At 45.0% G+C, this 13,197-nt stretch overlaps 1 protein-coding gene across 1 annotated transcript; it reads right to left on the bottom strand.

The window, feature by feature from the left end:
• Positions 1-2,574: 2,574 nt before the first annotated feature.
• On the bottom strand, positions 2,575-4,276 carry LOC149324755 (uncharacterized). The gene is given in 3 exon segments (XM_089565288.1): positions 2,575-3,671; positions 3,955-4,171; positions 4,256-4,276. Coding segments are annotated over 3 exon segments (1,335 nt in total).
• Positions 4,277-13,197: the final 8,921 nt, after the last annotated feature.

Genomic DNA, 13,197 nt, shown 5'->3' with positions numbered 1-13,197 from the left:
CATTCTCAAACCAGATTCTTGCTGGTCCCTCCAAGGCGAAGAAGACGTACCTAAGTTTCGTAGCATCAACCCAGTTGTTGAAGACAGCCACACGTTCGAACTGTTCCAGCCATTCTTCAGAGTCGGCGCCAGGCGCAGCGTCGAAGGTTGGTGGCACCCGGGGCTGCTGAAGAATGATTGGAGTCGTCGCCTGGGGCAGGCTCATGGTGGACTTTGCTACTGTTTTTCGCTTCCGGGTAGGGTCCGGCAGAATCCCGAACTCAGGTGCGTCCCCTAGCAGACGTCGGCTTGCGCGGTGGACTGGGCTCAGGTCCTGCGGTGAATGACTCAGAGGGATCGCGTCACGACTTGTAGGGGGTGTCCGGAACATGGAAGCTACCCAGCACCTCCACCAGATGTCACGTTGTAGTGACGGCAGTCCAGCGGTCAGGAAGACACCAGAAAGACTTTCAAACGAAGCTCTTTATTTGGGCTGACTTGCGCCCGCAAAAGAACTGAATTACTCGGTGGCGGCGTAGAAAGAGAAGTTTATTTTTTCTGTTTTAACATAGAAAATACAAAACAAAACAGATGAACTTAATGCACTGATCAGTCAAGCACATCCTCAGTGACGCAGCACTGAGCACGTCAGTAATGCAGTAAAAATGCAGTAATGCAGTGGCGGCGTAAGCAACAAGCGTGCTCGTCAATCGTCGATCTACGAATGCCCGCTGCTCGCGGCATCGTTCAATTTAAAGCCGGCAAGGAAACTTCGAGATAAAAGGTCGACATCATCTGGAGTAACCTAGAAACACGTAGATGCAGCTGTTCATGGCTGTGAACAATCGAGATAAGTCCGGTCGCTTCTCGCGTCACGAACAAAAATGATAACACCCCTTTTCTGCGGCCTAGCGGGAACGAACGGACGCTACAATGGTACGTGGCAATATGCAGCGGCCGAGACATGAAGACGCCAAGCCCTGTGATCCTGGAAGTAGCGACTCTCTCGTCATCTCACTCACGGGTATCTGCTGGGTGCAGCCCAACCGCCGAGGGCTCGCGCTCGACAGCTGCAGATAAACTGGTGCCAGTGAGCGCGACTCAGTTTCTGCTCATGCATCGCTTCTAGAGAAAAAAAAAAAAAAAACTCGATGGAAGGGGTTTGGTGTTCTTACAGATCATAAACGTCATTGTTGTAGCATCGAATTTGGTAGAAAAAGAGCTCGCACCGCAGCCAGCAATTTCTCCGCCCCTGAGCGTGTAGGACGTTGGATAGGCTGGGTTTACGTATAAAATCGTCGCCTCTCTCTGTATACTGAGTAAAAGGACAGAACATATATTTACGTTTAATTCGCACACTATTAAATTCAATTAAATGCTTTCTGTTATACCATTAGTTATGAATATATAAATGAGCAATACAGCAATTTGATTAAGGATTAACGTTAACGAGTGTTTAAAGTTCTACATTAGTGTTAAGGCTAACGTACACTAGACGGGTAGATGATTCAAATCATATTTTGAGAATTTTGATCTTGTTTCAGTACGAAAGATATAACCATTTAAAGAATAGTTTAGTTTAGTTTAGTTTATGGGGTTTAACGTCCCAAAGCAACTAAGGCTATGAGAGACGCCGTAGTGGAGGGCTCCGGAAATTTCGACCACCTGGGGTTCTTTAACTTGCACTGACATCGCACAGTACACGGGCCTCTAGAATTTCTCCTCCAAAGAAATTCCAGCCGCCGCGGCCGGGATCGAACCCGCGTCTTTCGGGTCAGCAGCCGAGCACCATAACCGCTTTGCCACCGCGGCGGCCATTTAAAGAATAGATTTAGAAGTAACGAGTCCCAGGGCTCGGCAAGATACTTCAAAATAGTATCTTCGATACGATACTCGATACCTTTGAAAATTGTATCTCCGATACCGATACAAGATAGAGAACGGAAATAGATTTTCGATACAGATACTCGATACTGTATCGTCGATACTTCGATACATCACTAAAATATCAAATATAATACAGGTTATATTACGACTAGCGAAGTTTACAAAACTAAATTCACTGTCTAATAATGCCGGTAATATAACTGGCGAACTTAGGAAATGTACGAGTGGTTTCTGTAACCTTTAGTGCATTTCTATAGAGCACTTTTCCTGAAAGGACTTATAAACAAATCCGACCACATGGATCTGTTGAAGTTCCGCTCTCTGCGCAGTTGGCCTTGTTATAACTTTAATTTGGACTAAAGCCACATATATGTTGAAGCGATCGCTTCCGTAAGCAGCCTAGCAAAAAAATAATTTAACCCAAAGTTCCTCAAAGTTCCTGTGAGCACTTGTCTATATGAATAAGCCTAAACGGTTTCTGTTTTCGGTTCGATGCTATAGAGTACTTACCCGATGGCCTTTGCCTTTGATCCAACTAAATGATGCAAGCTCCGTACGCTTGGGAACCAAACAGTTAGTTTGCCAGTACTGCGATAACAAACTTCTGAAGCTGAAAACTATTCTTGAAAAGCTAGAATGAAAACAACAAGTAAAATAGCTGAATGCTTTTATTAGGCAAAACGTATTCATTACGTTTACTTGAAGGTCTTAAGACATTTGCTCGAACCGCCGGTGCGAAAGAGCCCCGCGATGTGGGCGTTCTATAAGGGAGGCAAATGAAAAAAGCCTCTCTACAGGAGCAGACGAGCACGTCGCAGTATTATACTTGACGAAGGCGCCTCTTATCAGTGAATAAGAATGAAGCATAGCCACATCAACTCGAGGATCTTGTAAATAATTGAGAAACTAAATTCACAACGCCTCCTGAGAGCTGCAGCTTGTTATACCGCTTGTGTCTCCAAATGAAAAGAATGCGTCAGCTGACGCATTTGATGTTCCTGGCGCCGATGATCCTACTGCCTCGCGTGCGGAAGAATGCGCAGCTTGTGCTGTGCTGACATAGTCGACAACATCTTCTTCTGTAAGCTTCTTAGCATGACGGCGGAAGTCTTCCATTTCTGCTGGCAACCACCGCAACTTGAAATAGGGGTGTAGAACAGCAGCAACTGTTGCCTCTTCTGCACTCGGTTTCATCTTCAAAAGGTGGTTGAACCTGCAGGTGAATCCATTCCTAACTGCATCCAAAAGTGGCTTGGAATAAACATAGTCTGCAGCAGCTTTCTCGTGAACCTTTGATTCCACTTGAAGAAGAGTTGGGAGCAGTTCTCCGAAGAAGCACTCAGCTTCAGCTTGGAGGCGTGTCAAAGCAGAGGCGATGGGCTGCAAGACATCGCAGTACTCAAGCAGAAAGGCGAAGTCCCTTTCTTGGAATACTTGCAGCTTGAGAGTGTTGCATAGGTCTCGAAGCTTGTCCTTAGATCGAAGAAGGTCTTTGATGCTGTCGTATAAAGAATTCCATCGCGTCACACACGGAGTTTGTAAAGAATGCCCTAAGGCGCTCACGATTATCTCGGACGACTTGGGCCTTCGGGCGCAGTTCCAAAGTGCCGAACATTTTATCATGGCAGATGAGTGAATGCGCTCAAATGACACTGTCGACAAAGCTACTTTAACGTCGGAAACTGCCACAAGACTTAGTGTGTGACAAGCACACCGGACATGACGAGGCAATGTGATTTCGCCATCTTCCAGGCCAAGATCGGGTTCTGTCACCGACTCGAAGGACAAGTCGTCTGCGGCTCCATCTGCCAGAAAGAAGGTGCTTTCATTGAAAGCAGTTTCCTAACAACTTTCATAAGTATCACACGCTTTAGAAAAAAATGGTTCACCACCCATAATACAGCTAAATAAAAATAGAAAGTGTTCTGCTTTGCTAGAAAGCACATTTTATAACATTGCGCTCATTTTCTGACGTTTACTTTTTATATTTTTGCCACCGAATTCGTAAAAATGAAATCGCCCGCCTTGGCGTCACAGTAGAAAATACACTGGCGGGTATAAGCAAATGATTTGCTTTGTACCACTTACCCTCATCGATGATTTCGGAGCGTAAGCCAAACTCCTTAAAAGCTTTCACAAAGTTGCTGGCGTTGTCGGTGACGGTGGCTACAATTTTGTCATGGGAAATGTCGGAGTCTTGTCTGATGTCTTCAAGTAATTCGCCGATTTTGTCGTAGGTGTGACGTCCAGCAAACCTTCTGCAGGCTAATGCCAATGATCGCCGTGAGAGAGAGTTGCGATCAATCTAAAGAACGATAAGAAGAGTGTATGCTTTAGCGCAGGCTTTCTCAGCTGCACTATTTTTCAAGTAGAAAAATTGCTTACTTACCCAATGAACTGTGACCCCCATAAAGCTCAGGTGAGGTGTAGACCAGATGTCAGTGGTCGTCGCGACATAATCTTGGTCAGACAGTTTCAGGCGTACATCGCCCAACATTTTTTCCCATTCTTCATCAATTCTTCGTTGAAGCGTTCGTCGCGAAACCACGGTGCTTCCCGGTCGCAAACCTACGAGTAAGGAACAAAATTTTCTTGATAATTATCTAATCTCCATATTTAGAGGGGAGAGAGTACCTGTTATGAGCGCTACGAAGCCTGGCTCCTCAACCGTCGATAGCGAATGGAGACTGTCCACCACAAACCTAACAATTAGGTTATCCACCTCGGGTTCAGAATGTTTACTCCTGGTAGAACAAAATAGTTTTGTTTGGAGCATTTTCTCGTTGGCGGTGTCAGCTTTTCTCTTTCTGGTTGTTTTTTTCCAGCCTTCTTTGTACACTTCCAAACTTTGCAGCTCTAGGGGATGTACACGCTGGAATGAAACGATACCTCTTATTACTTGGTTGCTCGCAAAGGGCATATTGTCGAAAAGTCAACAGAAAACAGGTATATCTCATCCCAAAGAAACATTGTATCGTTGAGAGGCACGAGAAAACACTGACATACTTGGACACGTACAATTTTATCTACGAATTGGAACGCTGCCTACAGATAGAAGACGGATAGGAGATAATGGTGGCTGGTCAGCAAGGGCGCATAAGATATTGGAGCAGTACCCCAAAACTCACAGCTGCGCCTTATCCAATAGACACCGTCGTATTATGCCCTGGGCGTCATTGCTTAGTTAATTTGGAACTGTGATCCCGCGCCAGGCTTGTTTACGGGATAGTCAGCTTTGATTCAAGTGCAAGTCGTACAACAATAAAGCTATGAAAGTTTACGTACCTTAAGGTGAAGCTTGAAATTCGAAGAAGAGGAGTAGGCACCGCTGATTGTTGTTTTACAAAATGAGCACATGGCCTTGACTTTGTCCTCATAAGATGGCACACCGAAGTTCGTGAGCCATAGCTGCTGCTTATCCGCGCGTAACGCGGCGAGGGCTACTGGCGTATACCGCAAACCAGGAACACGTCCGAGCAGTCGCACTGAAATGGGACGGCGGACAGTCGGACGGCGGAGAAGCGCCAATCCAGAGGTGGTAGCTTGGGAGTTGGCTAAAAAGCAGCGAAGGTGCTGCCGCCCGTCTTGTTCTACCGCCAGAGCGAGAGCTTTTACATATTTCTTTTATTTTTTTGTTATGAAAAGCTTCACTCGGCTCGTCAACACCGAGTCTGGCGTGCGCCGTGATCAATTTTAGCCACAGCTGCGCATGCGCGAAACCGAGCGCCGTCACGCGGAGCGCAGCTGGCCACTGCTGCCGCAGCCATCGTCGCCGCCGCGCGCTGACTCCGTCGCGTCTGAGAGTCGCCGCTTCTCCTCCTCGCGACCGTTTTACCCTTCGCCGCTGCCGCGCTGTCGCCGCCACCCGTCCCAGGTTCTTTCGCAAGGCGCTGCGAGAACGCGGGAGCGGCGGCGGCGGCGAAGACGCACCAGTCGGACGGCGCAGAAACACCGATCCAGAAGTGGTAGCTTATGAGTGGCTTATCCTTGTCTAAGCCACAGCCAATTTTTTGTATCGAGTATCGTAAAATACACGATACACTAAAAATGTATTTTCGATACCGATACTCCGATGCTCTAGTTTTCAGCACGCGATACCTAATACCGATACACAAAATGTATCGAAAGATAGTATCGAATATACATGTATCTTCGATACTGCCCATGGCTGGTAACGACTATATTTTCGCTCTATACATCACGAATTTCACTGCTGCTTCTTCAAGGCTTGTTGTTTGCAGCTTTCGACATGAAGTCAACAATATCGGCAAGAAATGTAGTGGAGCACAGTAGGCGTTAACAATGCTATGGGTTTGCCTTCTCTTCCTGGATGATGTATGTATGTCGTGAACGGATAAATAAATGAAGGGATGGGACATTGTTTTAAAGTTCACGAACAGTTCTCCTAGCGGGCCCCTGAAAGTGTTCGAGCTTTAAATGAAGGGTGTAAAAGCGCTGCACCACTAAGGCAGCCTAAAGAAACAGACATCCCAGCTTCTAAATGTCCCGTGCTTTGCTTCAAGTTGTCTTGAAGCTTTCGCGAAGTCGCACCTTTCATCAGAATGAACAAATCCGGCAAATCTTATTGCAATACATGCAGTTGCGAGCGTTGCTTCAGTGTTTCGCACTGTTAAGATGAATACACAAGCAGCGTTTTGTGAGAGACGGGGGGCGGATCACATCTCGCCTAAAGATCATAGTTATGTGATTTACGAAATATATGCAGCCCGGCGCTCTCAGTATTTTTCTTTTTGAAAAACGCCCCTTTACATCTCACGTGGCTTATGGCTTTCACTCTAAAGTTATATTTTGGCCGTACTTGAGCTTTGTTTCTGTCGCCAACGCATAGTCTACTAGCGATTACTTGCAGGTTCTGCTACCTAGATATTTCATTATTGTTCACAGGATTTATCCGTTAAAAGAACGTAGATGTCTGATAAAAGCGCCGCGAAATCTACAGAGGATGCGGAGTTTAATGCGAATTTCTTTTTCCGAAAGAGTTGTTTAGTTACGCGGTTATTCAGAAGACAACACTACACAATATATCCTCATCTACCAAGGTTACGATTGCTTTAGTTATTCATAGCACACAATCCGAGGTCTCCACGTATTTCACCTATAACGAACCAAAATACGGACAAAACCACCGCTGGGCTGTCTTTGTAGGGCTCGTTTTGCAAGGATTAAATATGGCGCATGCAGTGCACTTTCGGGCCACCTTTTACGAGAGGCGTATGCGTGTGTTTAGTCATGTTGTTTTTGTTTTCAGAAAACAATCATAGCCGCCATGTATTTTTCAACAAAGGCAAACTCACGGTGGACATCTTGGCTTGGCGGGCCACGTCAGCTGCAAGGCCTCTCGATATAGACAGAATGAGCAAAGGAGCCATGATCTGTGTACAGAAACATGAGAATCGACGTAGTCCTCGCATGCTCGTTGTTCTGGGTGGTTGGAACGGGCGTTTATAAAGAACACCCTTCGTTTTCTTTTAAACTTTATACTGCGCGTGTGTATTATTCATCAGCGGCCGTAGTTCGAAATTCAGCTTTCGCAAGCTCGTTCCGTTTCCAGGTGTTCGGGCCAGAGGAGTCTGTTTGTTTGGAGTTCACTGAGTCACGTACTTTTAGCGGTTTTTCTGTGACTTTCAAATATGCGTCTGGAAAGGCCTGTTAGACTGTGTGGTGGCATCTAGCGAACTTTACGATAATAAAATTAAAAGATATAGAGTACCAAGTAATAGCTTTTGTATTCGTACAAGCCATTCTCCAAGCCAAAACCTTTCTTTAACCTATATGGATCGAGTTATGGCAGATTAAAGAAAATGTTCATTTAAAAGAAAAATGATGCTTTCATATGCGTGATTTGCAGTAAATGTTCGTTGAAGCGCTTTCCTTTTCTACGGGACTTGTAGACTTTCTTATTTCATCTTATTTGAAACGAAGTACTTACCCAGAGACCAGATTATCCTAATATTCATACAGCGAGAAGAGGCAAGCAGCCGACAGTGTTTGCGCATGCAGCCGGCATGCTTGTCCTTGAAGCCGTCGGTGGGTGACTCGATGTTTACGTGTAGTCTTAGTGTTTCTGGAGTACTTTGCTTTGGCATTGCTTGCAAAGGCAAATAAAGCAGTAAAAATCCTGAATCTCGCCCGTCCTTCCTCCGCCTGAAAACAAAATAATTGTTAACTTTATTGTGATGCTCTAGTGTGGGACACTTTCTTCAGGCCCCACCACGTAGAGATTGGAAAGTGTTAGCTGTAGTTTCAATCACCAACATGAGGCTTAAAATCGTCTGAGAGAGCGTTAGTAAGTCTCGGCCTTAATGATGGAAATCCTTGTTTAGCCAAAAGAAGGCATTCACAAGAGAAAACAACAAACTAGAAGCTTAGCTGGAGTCTTCTCATACCTAACTTCGTCGCTCTAGGGTCACATAGCATCGTTGACTTGATTGCTGATGGTATGTGCCCAAGCACGTCACTGTCCTTCTTTCCTCTGTCCTTTACACTGCTGACGCGCTCATTCAGCGAGTAAGTGGGGCTGAAGAAAAATACTGAGGGTTCGAATATATGAGTGAGATGGTGCCCAAACCATATCGTATAGGAATAAAGGAAGTTTTCTCTGCATGAATTTGCAAGAGGGTTCGAGAGGGTGTGGAAAAGTATTGCCGGCGTCAAAAGCAAGACGACCACAATGTGCAAAAATATAAGACATGAAAAGAGAATAATAAATGTTGTGCAGTTTCGCGCCGTTGACGCGCATGCCACTGTGCTTGAATGCAGTTGAATCTCACTTTCCTTTTCTGCCAAAGGTAACAAATTTGTATTATTTTGTGTCCGTTATAGGTGTGTTTGCACTTAAAATGACGCATATGATACGGGAGCCCAATACTCTAACGCTGACACAGCCGCTATATGTGGCCGTGAGTGTATTTTCGACGATATATTTGTGTAAATAAAGGTTTGCAGGCCATGCTAAGTTTTAAAATATAACCATCAAGGTACTTCATGCCATTCGCAGATTAATCTGTGTGATATTTTTGTACACTGATTTAATTTTTCTTTACACGGATGGAAAGCTTAAGCTGTTTGGGTCGCCAAAACTAAATAGTTTAAATCCCATGTCGTTCAGCAAATTACTCCAGAAGGAAATTTTTAATCTTTTTTGCCTACCAAAACAAATACTGCATGAATATCCCAATCCTATAACATGAGTACTGGCGGCAGCAGCACGTGTGATTTTTCGAGAACTGTTATGCGTTGCAGCTTCTGCTCATCCTTTGGCTTCTCTATATCGGCTGTCTAGTTGACGAGGTCTTGTGCTGTTACGGATGCAGGTCTGCCCCTTAACGTTTAAATCCTCCAGTTTGCTCCCTGTTGCTCTTAATGAAGATGCGCTAATTTCAGTGACGTTTTTAATAAGAATTTTATTCTTGTTCGATAAGTCCGACATGGCTACTATCAATTAGTTAGAGCTCACGTTTGCAATGGGGCGGCTCCTTCAAAATAAACCTACAGGCAACTATTCTCTTTTGTAAGATGAGCATCTCCCCGTGAATACAAAAAAAAAACAACGTGCTCGTGTGAAGTATTTTGCGAAACATTGATTGATTCATGAGCTTTCTCAGCGTCGTGAGCAGTCTACTGTTTCTGGTTTGGTTAGAATTTTGGAAGCTCGCTTTTGGTATATTTCATGAATAAAATAATGTCAGCCCAGCAACTGTGTACATTTCACATGCAACGGACAGCCCCTTTCCGAGGGGGGCTGGAGCCAGCAATCTTTTATCAGCAATGGAGCCAGCTTCTTTTATCTGCAGTTTATTTATGAACCCAATTCAAGGGTGATTTCCGCTGTTCGTCTCTAAATATATCACCCCCCCCCCCCCCGCCGACAATGAAAATTCCCGCGTGTATCGTCGATCCTCTTGATAACATTTCTATGAAAAAACTGACGTATGACAGTCTTGATGGCTTAGAAACAGCTATCAAGAACAGCCATCATAAGAAACTGCCTCTTTAATGCAACTCGAGAGGCTTGCATGGTAAACAGCCTGAAGGCTTCTCCAGATGAGGATGCTGATGATGAAGGAGACAAAATTAACGCATAACTCTCTCTCATGTTTAAACACACACAGTCTGTCACAAGGTGAGTATAAGCCTGTGTAGTTACTAAATGTCAAAATTGCTTTCACAGCACGTAAGGTCGAAGAACTCTTCCACCAGAGTTAGCGTACAGTCGTCAAGCTCTGTATGTAGTTTTGTCGGAGATATAATCCAGTTTTAATTATGTGGCATGTGTTAAAATAAACTTGCTACTAATAAAGGTCAGTGCTGCGCATCTTTACTCGAAGCGGACGCTGTACAATTTGGCTCGGTCGAGCTTCTACTTATATGATAGAATCAGTTCGCGTAGCGAACATGTTGATTGGGCCCAAGCTTGCTTAGTAACCCATCAGGTCTGTGCAAGGGTGGGCAGAGATGTTTCAAACATTTCCACATATTAACCTTTTTTATCTGTAAACAAACCACAGACTTCAATAAGAAGCTTGAAGCATTTAGTGACGAAGTGGCTGCGTCCGAGATAACGACTCTCAGGATCCATGTGGATACTTATCACGAGCGGGGTGGTCGAAAAAATGCACGCAGGTGGTCTTGTTCCTCAAGTCTAAGAATGTACGCCACGTTTGTTAATGAGCCTAACGCCTCAACGGCGTCGCCGCAATCCACGAGAGTTTTTTTAAATATTTTGACGCGGGGACGTTTCGAGTCGGTGGCATGCCAGCCGGAGCATGTAGCAGCGCCATCGCCGCGACCGCAACGACGACGGTGCCGCTCTATTCTAGAACGAGCTAAGAAGCTCGAACGGTCTTTAACATTGGAACGAAGGCATGCACAAGACATGCATGCAAGGAAAAAAATGAGCGAAGCGCGCAACACTGCTGGCGCTATGGCTATGCGAGCTGCCCAAACACGAAAATCTGAAACTGCATGGCAATGCTACCTGATAACTGGTCGCACTGAGTACAACTCTACGGATAAAAGACAACGAGTAGCAAGTTTGTACACCTCATTACCTTTGATTAATGGAACTCCTGCCAAGTACCTATTCAAGTCAGAATAGCTGAAAAGGCGTGACTGTTGACATGCACACTGTGCTTTTAGTACGCTGACCAGCAGTGAAACCTACCAATCAGGTTGCGCCGCACATAAGCCCAAGCTTGCAAAGAATAGCGTGCTCTTGCACATCTGGGCGAAAGACGCACTGCAACACGCGAAACAGCAGCGGTTATTTCTTCCTCGGAGGGAAGGGCAACCGAGCTGCCACTATTGGTGGTTAATGTCCCAGGATGCAGCTTACTGCGACGCAGTTTGTATGTTTCACTAGGGATCGAGGTCTCTGGCATTCACCACAAACTGGGAACGCATGGAAAAACTGTCACAAGTGTGACATAAGGCACGGAAAACGCAGGAAGTGAAATCTCCAGTTCTTAAAGTCTGATACCTTCTGTTTGCGCTTAAATGGGAGTGAGACTTAGGTGCGAGTGCGCGGAAATTATAATTTGGGAGCGAAAACAGCCTTCTGACATGCTTGCTCTGTTTGGTGATACTATATATGACAAATGGCAGCCTACAAATTTGTGGCCCCGAAGACAGTACAGTGAACGCAGCCACAGGAAAGCAGCGCGCTGACTTTCCACAGCAGAGGGAGTGTCCATCAGCCTGTGCAGTTGAGAAATTTTATGGAGAATACTTGGCAAAAGCCAACCAGAAGCTTGTAGTTACGGAATCTACTGTACGGCTCCTACCAGTGAACATAATGGACGGTTTTAAAAAAGAAAAAGGTTTTTTTTGTTGTTGCGGCAGCCCCAACAATTTTTAGTTTTTCTGAATCCAACATTTACTAGGCTTTCTCTTGATCGATCGTTTGTCAAGTTGCTTTATGAGTGGCGCAAAATTTCATAGTACCACGAGAGACTCAGAAATGAGGAGGCAATTCTCAAAGACAGCACTCTAGCCAAAAAAGTTTCACTGCGACCTCGGAATATCCAATATGCAATGCTGTGGTCACACCATCATCATATTTCTGATGATCGCAAGGATTTGAGAGCAACGATCACGCATTTGTAAGCCAACCATAAAAATCATCAAGGACGTCCTACCTAGAGTCACTTTCAAGCATTGTATTCTGTGGTCGCGCTCTAGAACGATGGTCTACAAATTGTAGTGCACAAATTGTGGTCTACAAATTGTTGTGGTCTACAAATTGTAGGTCTACAAATTGTATGTCTACAATGTAGCGCTCGATAAATAGTTACAGAATTATGAAAAGCGCTGCTTGGAGGCGAAACACCAGAAAACGTTTGACCAATAAGTACGAATATTATTCAAGGAGAGGGCTGATTCGGGCTGGTTGGTTCATGTTGAATGGTACGGCAAAACAGCGCTGACGGACGAGACGGAAGCAGATGAGACAAACACATGCGCTGAACTAACAACCAAATGGTTTATTGCGAAAGAGGGGCGCAATATAAAGCATAGAAGGCATATAAAGCATAGAAAGCATAGAAAAACATTACAGTGGGACCTTGTAAATCACACCACAGCAACAGTTGACAAATTTGTTTCTTTGTTTCTTCTGACAAGCCTTCTTTCCACTTTCCTTATTCGCTTTCTTGCACAGGCCTCGCAACTTGTTCCTGGCACAGAAAAGGAGCTTCACGCCGGCATTGTTCACAATCTTTTTCAGGTTGTGCGTCGACTGTCAACTTTGTCAACTGTTGCTGTGGTTTGATTTACGAGGTCCCCCTGTCATGCGGTCGATTTTACATCGGGGAGACCGGACGGTGCGCCAATGATCGGCTACGCGAACCCGCGAAAGACATAGAAAACAAGTCACGCCGAAATAACATGGTCATTCATTTCGCAGATTGCGACAAATGTGAGGCGTTTTGAGACCAAACCACTATCACGCCAAGTATAGAGACCACACCTCACGCCTGATATCGGAAGCCTTTCACATTCACACATTAGGCAACTCATGTGTAAGCCAACCATCGGTGGCTCTATTCCCACAGGAGATCGCTTTTCTTAATCATTGATGATATCCCGAATGTATATGCCTTGTCATGTTTACACCGCAGTTTTGCCTTCTATGCTTTATATTGCACCCCTCTTTCGCAATAAACCATTTGGTTGTTAGTTCAGCGCATGCGTTTGTCTCATCTTCTTCCGTCCCGTCCGTCAGCGCTATCTTGCCGTACCATTCAACAAATATTATTGACTGGTGTGGAGCTTACACTCCAAAAAGGATATCAAGCTGCTCCTGTTATTATA

Source organism: Amblyomma mixtum, unplaced genomic scaffold, assembly GCF_055824585.1.
Source record: "Amblyomma mixtum isolate Tamu unplaced genomic scaffold, ASM5582458v1 scaffold_19, whole genome shotgun sequence".
Classification (NCBI taxonomy): Eukaryota; Metazoa; Arthropoda; class Arachnida; order Ixodida; family Ixodidae; genus Amblyomma; species Amblyomma mixtum.
This window is presented reverse-complemented; position numbering and strand designations above follow the sequence as displayed.